Genomic DNA, 10,448 nt, shown 5'->3' on the forward strand with positions numbered 1-10,448 from the left:
CTAGACAGTCCCAAATGAATTGAGACTCCAGGGCACCTTTAAACATTTGTAGCTTTCAACAGTCCCTTGTGTTTTAGATGCCTTTGCCTTTAGGTCTTGTTTGAAATGTCTCATTTCATGAGCCTTCCATAAACTTCTCTGTCTTCCCACAGAATAACACAAACGGGACTGCCAAGCTCCCTTTCCTCAGGTACGTGAACTCACGCTGCCCTCCCTGGTGGCGAGTGGCCTGTAGTGTCCCGGAGAGGGCCTTGCCCTGTGCACAGCCCAGGAGGCCCGATCCTGAAAACAGCCTCAGGCCTGTGGGGTCAAGAGAATGCAGCCACCTTGCTCTCATCACAGTCCTGGGAGGCATCTGCCCAGATGCAGAAGGGTGGTCTGGTGACCTGCTGTCCTTGGCAACACAGTAATCCAGGCCAAGTCTTAGGTGGCTGTCCCACCCGACCCCCTTCCAGAGGACTGCAGAGCGCTGGGCTCTCCTGTAACTTCGGGTCGTTCTGGAAGAGGTGGACTGGGGAGCTGCCACAGTAAACTTTTCATATCAGAAAAACGCTGCCTGGGATTTCCATCCAGCATATAACTCTACAGAGCAGAGCAACCGTTTGTATTTAGTTCATTTAAAACCATGTTCCCTGCCCGGTGTTGCCGAGTGCTTACAGCAGGGGTGGGCAAACTTTTTGACTCGAGGGCCACAATGGGTTCTTCAACTGGACCGGAGGGCCGGAACAAAAGCATGGATGGAGTGCTTGTGTGAACTAATATAAATTCAAAGTAAACATCATTACATAAAAGGGTACGGTCTTTTTTTTCAATAGTTTTATTCATTTCAAGCGGGTCTTAGTTTGCCCACGGCTGGCTTACAGCATCGGCCGATGCACCAAAGGGTCTCGGGTTCAATTTCTGGTTAAGGGTACATACCTGGGTTGCAGGCTCAATTCTGGCCTGTTCGAGGGGGTGTGCAGAGGCAACTAATCAATGTGTCTCTCTCATATCGATATTTCTCTCCCTCCCACTCACTCTAAAAATCAATTGGGGGGGGGGAGGGGAGAATCATCAGGTGAGCATTAACCAAAAAAATAAAATTCCCATCTTGAGGTATTTCCGCACGTTTTTTCCTTCCCCCACAGTGGAGAAAACCCCTTCGCTACTGTGAAACTCCGACCAACAGTGACAAACGACCGGTCAGCACCAATCATTCGATGAAAAGATGGCCAAAGACTTCTCCTGGATCTTCTTATGTTCTCACACGTGAAGTCATAGGTGTGGTGCATCCTGTACTGTCATGATGCTTCACCGGAGGGTGCCTGATTTTAAACGTATTCTACTTTAGCAAATCAATGCATTTTCTCAATTTCACAGTTGGGTTTGCACATTTCTGTCTTAAAGAAGATAAATTAGTTGAGTGACCAACTCAATCACTGAAAGTATTTTCTTCCTATTTTGTTCAAAGAGCAGTAAATTTGGTTCTAATCCTTACTGTATCATTTTTTAAATATTCTGATTATTTTTGAAATAGCCAGAATAAGGGATAGTCTGTGCTTTCAGGACTGGCTTTCTGTACCTGCATGCAGCTGAGACCACATTTGTATTTTATAAAGTACCTGCTCTTACGTAGCATTGTAATGTTTACTCAAAGGAGAATCTTAAGCAATATAAATTATGAAAATATTATATAAATTTTAACTTTTAACTTAAAATTTTTCAATTTTTGTTTAGTCAAATGCAGAGCTACCCAAGATGGAGAAACCCCAACCTTCCCATGAGTAGGCCCAGCTGTAGAGTGCTGAGGTATTTTGCCTGTCCCCATCACAGCCATGGTACTTAGTACTTGAATGCCCCAGAACTTCTGGATTTGGGCTCTGAGGCACCAATGAAAACCCACCAGGCCAGGCTGCATGTGGGCCTGGCCAGAGGGCACCACATGCACCAACCAGGGGACTCTTGCTAATAAGCTAGTTGACCAAAGCGCTTCTGTCACTAATTTCCTCTGACACTTTCCCATCAGGTACTGACGCACAAATAGTGCTCACAGAGCCAGGAGGACCTCTGGGAGTGGGGGCTGGGAGGAGCTGCCCTCTAGCTGAGACTCACTGTCATGCGCTAGGAATCTGGGCTGTTCCAGGAGGGAGTTCGTCGCTGGCTGTCAGGGATTAGGCCCTTTGTTGGAGTGGAGAATTGTGGTTAAATGTCACACCCAGGCCATTCACTGTGTGGGCGGGGAAGGGGGGCTTGTTGCTCATACAGCTCCTTTGATCTTACCATAAATATTATCGTTTTCTATAAGCTTGAAATTGGCCAAAGTCAACTGCAGGTAAAACCAGTGTGAGTGCATGACACTTCAGGTTCATAGTCCTATCCTCCTCCTCCTTGATCAGCCAGTGGGGAGCTAATGACACGGGAACGTGAGGGCTCCCCGGGACTGAGTCAGGCGAAGTGCAGGTGTCAAGCAGCACCTGTCCTGAAAGAAGACGCGCCAGCCAAGAAACCAGTCAGTGAAGTGGCCCACTCTCCTCTCACCACTTAGGTAAGAGTAGGGTCCGCAGAAGCCCATTATTTTTAGCGATGTGAGGAGTGGGGCATCAGCCTCCAGTCTGGGGTCCTCTGGCTTTGTTTCAGCAATACATAGGCCTGGGGTTACCAGGTGTAATCCACAGGCCTGCTGGACTCACCCGGCCCACATCCACCTTCACAGAGTGGACGACAGTGTCACCTGCCTCACACAGGATGGGAGGGCTTGCCTTGTCCTTGGCACTGAGGGGCATGCTCTGGAAATGTCAAGGTATTGTTTCATTATAAAATAAAAACATGAAAACAAGAACACTTTCTTGAGCTATAAATGCCTATCAAGAAAAATAACAGGATTGAACAGTGTTGAAGCTGGGTGGTGGGTACGTAATTTTAGTCTCTATTTCATGTTTGAAGTTTTCCAAACAAAAGCAAACACTGAATAAGCAGAACCAGGTAAACAATGGTATGAATCTTATTTATTTAAAACAATTTCTCACCTTCTCAAATTGAAGACTGCAAAAAATAAAAGTGCTTTTCTGAATTGTCGTTAACCCTGGGAGCAGTGTTGCCGCGTGTCCACACTCCGTGACCTGTGCCCTGAACCCAGCTCGCACATGCCAAATCTATCCCACCTCCCTTACAAAAACAGTCCTGAAGCTTAATCAAATAAAGCTACTGTACACGACATATACATTAGAAAAGACAGCTGGATGAAGGAAAGCCAGGTGTGCTGTTCCCTTTAGGTAAAGTTTGCTCCACAGTTGGGACATCTTCGCTTCCTCAAGGCAAAACAGCAGATGAACCCAAAGGGGAAAAAGACGATGGCCAATAAGATGCCCAGGAAGGTGAAGGAGTCCTCCAGAACCCCGACTCTGTGGAGAGAGAGAAGGGGGGAAGGGGGCTCGGGTTAGGGCCCTCGGCCTGATGTTCCGCCAGACCTTTGGCGTGTCAGTGACAGGGCCTGCAAGGCAGTCTTCACCTGCCTTCAGCAACCAGCCATATCAGCCTGGAGATCCGCCAACGCGTCTGCCATGTTCGGAGGGAAGGCAAACTGCTGCTGTCGGCCACTACCCAGACCATGTGAAGAAAGGGGAAATTACTTGAAAGCTATCATCGCTTAATTATAAAGGCAACGTTCAGCTGCCATGTAATCTGCCATATTTCCTTTTACAGAAGAACAAACAAATGCTAGTTTCTATAAAATTTCTTACATCTCTGAAAACACAAGACCAAGACTTTCTGTGTGTGCTGACCAGCTGGACTAGAGCACAGGCAAGGCCAGGTCTAAGGGACAGCGACCAGCAGGCCTGAATGTGTGTGGCAGGCACCACTTCTCGCATTCTCAGTACTACAAAGGTCAGTACTTTTTCCCAGTATTGAAAAGTTTTCTATTCCCTAGAGCAGTGGTTCTCAACCTTCCTAATGCCGCAACCCTTTAATACAGTTCCTCATGTTGTGGTGACCCCCAATTTCATTGTTACAAATTGAACATAATTAAAGCATAGTGATTAATCAGAAAAACAATATGTGATTATATATGTGTTTTCTGATGGTCTCAGGCGACCCCTGTGAAAGGGTTGTTCAACCCCCAGGTTGAGAACCGCTGCCCTAGAGGGAAATGCCACAAATAAGGATAGAGTTCAGAATTTTGTTTGATTTTTCTATTTTGGGGGGGAAGGCAGCAGATTTTTAGTGAAAGACTGAAATCAGCCATGTTCACACAATGTCTGAAAGGTCACTTGAGAAATTTCATCTCAAAGCTTCAGGGAAAAAAGTCACATTTACCTTTCAGTGCACAATCTGTAATACCTAAGACACCTGGGGACATCACCGAGATCAGGTGCCAGTGAGTATAGACCTGGACTTACCATCCAGATTGAAGGGTCCTTTTCAAAGGCCCCCAAAGTGGGAAGCAAGAGCTGTGTGTTCAGCTCCACCTTTAGTCCTTAGGCTCCACCTTTAGTCCTTAGGCTACTTCTGGAAAGTTCTGGACACAGTTGAAATTAAAATGAGAACTACAATAGCCAGCTCAGCCCAAATGAGAAATGTTTCACTCCCACCAGACAGACCTGGGAGCCAGAAAAAGCCAACAGGGACCAGCTGCTCCCTGGAGGCTGGGGTGCCTGCAGCCCTTCCACCTTGCTGTGAGCTGAGGGCAACTGCGGGCGGGGAGGGCCTGACACTCCTCCCACTGCTTTGATACCTTTGCACCCATTCTCCCATGCCGCTGCATGTCCATCCCAGCTTCCTTGGTCTTTCTGAAGCCACTGTCTATCCACTTCTAGCCCCATCATCAGCAAATACTGCTGAGGATCCCTATGCCCACAACATTCCGCTCCTTATTTTGCCACCTTTTGCATGGAGGAGGAGGGAGGTTCAGCTTAATAAAAGAGTAAAGAAGTATCAAAGGGAAATGTGCCAAAACAGAGGGCTTCCTCCTCAAAATGCCAGAGCTGCTGCTGCTGCTGCAGCCCCTTCTCAGGAAGTCACGAGCCCATGTGACAGCTGCTACCCATCACAGCTGCAGGAGGACCATGAGGCAGCACCGCCCCCACCAGCCCAGCAGAGCAGGCTCCCTGCTCCATTAGGAGTCATGAAAAAATATACCAGAATAAGAGGAAGTCTGGTTTTCAACAGCTTAAAGAAAGTCACACTCAATGTCCCCCTCCCTCCCTCCCACCCACTCAGGAGGGAAGGGCCTAAAACATCTACAAGGGACACAATACATTCTAGAAGTATTTCCCAAATGCACTCATCCTGAAACACTAGTCCCCCCATAAGCTCTGCAGAAAAGGGGGGGGGGGTAGGGGCGGGGCGCGTTTGGTCAAACTGCCCATTTTCCCCACCTGGAGTCACAACGTGCATTAGTTTAGAAAAGGATCTGAGAATTCCCACAGGAAAGAGACCCATTTATCTTCGTTTCACTCAGTTTCCCAGACTCATGGGTGCCACCCTTTCTGTGTGTGCTGACCAGCTGGACTAGAGCACAGGCAAGGCCAGGTCTAAGGGACAGCGACCAGCAGGCCTGAATGTGTGTGGCAGGCACCACTTCTCGCATTCTCAGTACTACAAAGGTCAGTCCTCGGCCCTCTCAGAGCACATGTCAGGACAGGTGGGTAAGATCCAGCTGAGGAGCACCTGAGGCCCTCTGCCTAAGTAGGGAGTGGGGCTTCAGGAAGGCCCTGGGTCACCAGCTGTTTCCCTAACGTAGGTGGATGTATAGGCTGCCCCAGGCTGGGAGCACACCTGCTCTGTCCAGTCATGGCCAACAATTCCTACAACTACTGGTGCTAATCAAGCCACTTCCGGGCAGCAGAGGTGGCCTCCGGGCCTCGGACCACTCGGAGCTCTGGCACCAAACCAGCTCCACCATCCAGGGCTCCCCACTTCTGTGCCCTGGGCGGTTAGTGCCCCGACTCCGGCAGCCCTTCCTCCTCACCCCCTCACTGACTGCGTAGCACAGGGTGGCTCAAGAGAGCATCCAGCCCTGGGAGCAACTCCCAACCAGCCCTCACAGGACGGCCTCAGGGAGGACTTCCTCCAGGTCATCCAAGGCCTGGAGCCTGGGGGGGGGGGGGGGGGGGAGGCAGATGCCCCAAAGCACCCAGTCAGCTCCCTCAGAGGCCAGGTCCCATCTCTCCGCTCAGCCGTAGGAGGCACATCTGCCTCTCAGGGGCACAGAGCTACCGGCCACTCCAGGGCAGCTGTGCATAAGCCTGATGACTAGGCCTCTGAGCAAAGTGTAGGCCAGAATAGGGGCCTGGGAGTCTTCCACCATCCCAACCCCCAACCCGAGGATGTCCAGGCACAGTCACCTCCTCAAGGTTCTGTCACAGGCCCCCTGCTCTCATGAGCTGCCCACACTCCACCTTGTCACCCCATGCCGTGTCACACAAGCCCTGCCTCTACCTCCCAGAACTCTCCCAGGGTCACCAGTAGTGCCCATGCTGACCACCCATGCCACATCCTGGACTGATACTATTCCTTGAGCCTGTCTTGGCTTCCATGACGCCACTTGTTCCTGGATTTCCTCCTACCCCTCTGGGCACCCTCAAAGCTAAATACCAATGATACCTATCCAGTGTCGGTGGGGGGCCCAGTGCCAGCCAGGGGGCCCTGCGCCGACTGCTTGTGCCTACCGCTTGCGTCCCATTCCAGGCTTTGACCCCTGCTGCTCAGGGCCTTCTCAACAGGCTCCCCCACCACAGCCAAGGTGAACTCAGCCTGGCCCAGATCCCAGACCACATGCTGCCGCCTCGTCCTGCATCTAGGGGCAGCTGTAGCCCCACGGGAAGACTAGTTCAGAGGCCACAGCAGGGGTGAAATGAGGAGTAGGTGCTGAAGTCAAAAGAAATATTCATGCATTCGGCTAAAAAGGGAGGGTGGAGTCAGGCTGCTTAAGGGAAGGCTGGACCATGACAAAATGACAAGTGACAGACCTCTTACACCAGACCTCACTCAGAGGGAATCGCAGCCGTGTGACTTCAGCGAATTCCTGCCAAGCTGCCAGGGAGGGACAGGGACAGAGCTTGGCGGGCTGGATGGAAAGGGAGGCAGCAGTGCGGTCACTGAGAAGTGGCCTGTCTCCCAACCCCATGACTCCAGACCAGCCGTGGGCAAACTACGGCCCGCGGGCCGGATTCGGCCCATTTGAAATGAATAAAACTATTGAAAAAAACCGTACCCTTTTATGTAATGATGTTTACTTTGAATTTATATTGGTTCACACAAACACTCCATCCATGCTTTTGTTCCGGCCCTCCGGTCCAGTTTAAGAACCCATTGTGGCCCTCGAGTCAAAAAGTTTGCCCACCCCTGCTCCAGACACACAGTGGCTGCACTGGACTGCGCCCAGGGGAACTCTCTCCTCTCCCCGGAGAGGACCCGCCCCAGGGCCCCTACACCCACCCCCCAAACCACAGTGGCGCTTCCCCAGAAAGTGCCCAGGCCTCTCCCTCCTTAGTGCTGCCCAGCTCTCTTGCCCAGCCTCAGTCCACTGGCCAGCCACGCCCACACCACACACCACTGCAAAGGCAGAGGACTAAGGGGCCTCCCCCTCTCTAGCAGGAAGGGCAGGGACACTCTCGTGTGAGGGACCCAAGTTCAGGGAAGAACCCTTACTGCTGGCATCTGTTCTTCTCACCCCACAGACGGGAGGGCCCACAGGAGGACATGCCTTGGGGGGAGTCAGTGTTTGGTCCCAACTCGATCCCCCAAACTTGTTCTCAGAGCACCCATTCCTCCTCATTGCCTGCCACCCACCACCCAGAGGCGGGAAGATAGTGATCCCAAGGAAGAAGCCTGGCTCCAAATGCAGGCGCCTCTGCCCTCAGCCCCACGGAAGACTCTCCCGAGAGAGCAGAGAACACAGCCCAACCTTAGTCCAGATTCCGAATGACTGGGGGCCATGGGGCAGAAGCCACAGGCCTCCGAAATGACACAGCTCCCAATCTAGGGAAAGGTGGGTATTGGGAAATGCTCCCCACCTGGCAGCAGCCCAGCCAGTGGCCGGAAGCTTCACAGCCCTGGAAACATCTCAGCCTTGGCTCCCAGCCTCCCCTGGCCACAGGGGCCTTGGTGCTGGTGTCCACTCCTCTCAACTCAGGGACTTGGACCTACAAGAGCCTCACAGACCACCCATCCCATCAGATATCCCCACTTTGCAGATGGGGAAATAGGCCCAGGGGGTAGCTGCCAGGGCCAGGATCTGAACCCGGCTCCTTTGGCAGGCTGGGCACTCCTAGGAAGTGGCAGACATGGCAGGGAGACACTGAAATCCCAGCCAGATTCCTCTGCTGCAGGCGCCTTCCTGATCCTCCTTGAATTTGCCAGCCTGACACTCCACAACCCCAACAGCTCTGACGCCCCCTAGAGTGCCGCACGGAGAGAGGGGCCCTCAGGAGGAGGCCCTTGTCTGCCCTCCTCTCCTTCCCCCTTCACATTCTCCAAAGGCCTAACTTTCACCAGCTGTGTCAGAAGAGACACCCTTTCGGGGTTTGCAAATGGGGTATCCTGGCGCACAGCTCCAGGGGCTCTCCCCTGCCCACAGCCTCCTTTTTAGGCACATGGTTGGCTCTGGTCGGCCAGTCTTTTGCCCCCATTTCTGTCATGCCCTCCCTCTTCCTGAGCCCTAGCTGCCCCCTGTGACTCTGAACTCATTAACTTCCCTTTGACTCTACTCTGGGCCTTCTAGACACACTTTTGAAATTAAGTGTAAGTGTAAACCAGGGTTTCTCAATCCCATCTCAGAAATTTGAACTTCCTCCTCCCAGACAGGAAAAATGGTCCGTGCCAAGTCCATGTTTTCTAAACTGTCCAAGCACTTGAATCCACCAAGGGCAGGGACCAAGTCTTGATCTGAATTTGAATCCTGAGGACCCACACAGAACAAGCATCTGGGACCACATATAAACAAACAGTCATTAGAAAACTTGTGGAGGCTCCAGTTCAAGGATACGAAGAATTGCTCCTGCTGGGAGAACCATGGGTTTCCACTAACCGGCTCACAGCTGTAGCTCTCCTGGCTTCTAGGACCTCCAGCTTCCTGAACACATGGACCATCTGAGTCAGGGCTCCCCTGCCCACACACTTCAAACAGCCCCTTCCCTGAAAAGGAAGTCTTCCACCACCTTCAGAAGAACCAGGGATGTGAGACTGTCTGTCAGTCCAACTAATATTTCTGCATCCCATTCACTTAGGGCTCAACTCTCCAAGAAAAAGAACCCACCCCAGTTGCCCTACGAAACAGGTTCCACCCAGGATAACTGAGCCCATGCTTGCCCATCACAGCTTGTCCCAAATCCAGACCGACCCACCTCAACGAGCCTGCCTTTATGAGGTTCTGGCTATGTGTGTTCCGAGGCTTGGGGGTCCAGCCCCAGACCTATGACATACCTGCAGACTGGGCAGCCGCCAACGACAACGATGGAATTGGCAGGGTACCGGGTGACATTTCGACTGTGGATGTTGTAGACCCTGGGGTGGTGGGTGGGTATCCCTGTGGGCAGGAAAGCACATCAGAAGCGGGCAGGGAGAACTGCTCCTGCCCTTCCTCTCCCGCCACAAAAAACGCTCCTTTCCAAAATCAAGACAACAGCTGCCTTCACTAAGTGCCTCCTAGGGCTTTATTAGGTGCTAAAGTGCGGACAGAGCCTCGTTAATAAAGTTAATTTGAAACTGGGTTGTGATGCTTCCTGAGAAGGGCGGGCCTCGGGCGCGCAACCCCCCAGGTGTGCTGAGGGCGCACGGGCAGCGCCCAGACGCCAGGGCCCCACAGCAGCTTCCTGGTGCGGGAGATGCCCCCAACCCTTCCTCATGGGCTGCCGGACACGAGGGCCCCGCGTTCCCGAAACTGCGCGCCGATCCCCGGCCGCGCCCGGAGGAAAGTTGGTTTGGGGGGTTAAAGGTCGCGGGAGGACTCGGTCTCAAGTTTGCTCCCGGGGCGCCCCGCCCGCTTGGCCCGCCCCCGGCCCCGCCCCCGAAGCCCGTTCCCCCAGCTCCCTGCCCCAGCCCCGCAGACCCCACACCCCAGCCCCCGCCCGCCGGGCCCACCTGTGACGAGGTAGGGGTAGGGCGGCGGCGGGGGCGCGGCGGGGATGGCGCCGTAGCCATGCGGGCCGCACGCGAAGTCGCCCTGGCCGGCCTCCAGGTTGTAGGTGGGCGGCCGGTCCTGCAGCAGCGGCTTGTGGTCCATGGCGGGCGACGCCCACCGCGCCCGGCTCGGCTCCCGCTCTGACTCCCGCTCTGGCTCAGACGCTGGCTCGTGGGGACACCCGGACGGCGTAGCGGCGAGTCCCGCTCCCGGCCGGCGGCGGGCGGGCTTCCCCTCCGCGCCCCCCCTCCCGCCAGTCACAAGACTCGGGTCACGTGGCACGGCTCCCGGCGGGGGTGCGGCGCGGGGCGGAGCTGAACGGCGTCTTAAAGGGGCCGCCCCGCTAGCC

General features: G+C 53.6%; 2 protein-coding genes across 6 annotated transcripts in view; one reads left to right on the forward strand and one right to left on the reverse strand.

Annotated features, from left to right (window-relative positions):
- Positions 1-1,476, forward strand: part of BAIAP2L1 (BAR/IMD domain containing adaptor protein 2 like 1) — a 74,970-nt gene extending 73,494 nt beyond the window's left edge. For all 5 annotated transcript variants that reach the window (XR_009453138.1, XM_059699276.1, XM_059699272.1 and 2 more), the window contains 2 exons: positions 153-190; positions 1,128-1,476. Coding sequence is in view for 4 of the 5 variants with exons in the window: in XM_059699276.1 (XP_059555259.1) it covers positions 153-190; positions 1,128-1,203 (114 nt within the window). In the remaining variant the exon portion in view is untranslated. The remainder of the gene's footprint in view (positions 1-152; positions 191-1,127) is intronic.
- Positions 1,477-2,964: 1,488 nt separating this feature from the next.
- BRI3 (brain protein I3) lies at positions 2,965-10,382 on the reverse strand. Its single transcript, XM_059699289.1, has 3 exons — positions 10,060-10,382; positions 9,403-9,505; positions 2,965-3,380 (listed from the first exon to the last, which is right to left on the reverse strand). Exons 1-3 carry the CDS (start codon positions 10,199-10,201, stop codon positions 3,248-3,250), a joined length of 378 nt encoding a protein of 125 aa, XP_059555272.1. The 5' UTR covers positions 10,202-10,382; the 3' UTR covers positions 2,965-3,247.
- Between the last annotated feature and the right edge of the window lie 66 nt (positions 10,383-10,448).

Source organism: Myotis daubentonii, chromosome 5, assembly GCF_963259705.1.
Source record: "Myotis daubentonii chromosome 5, mMyoDau2.1, whole genome shotgun sequence".
NCBI classification, from domain to species: domain Eukaryota; kingdom Metazoa; phylum Chordata; class Mammalia; order Chiroptera; family Vespertilionidae; genus Myotis; species Myotis daubentonii.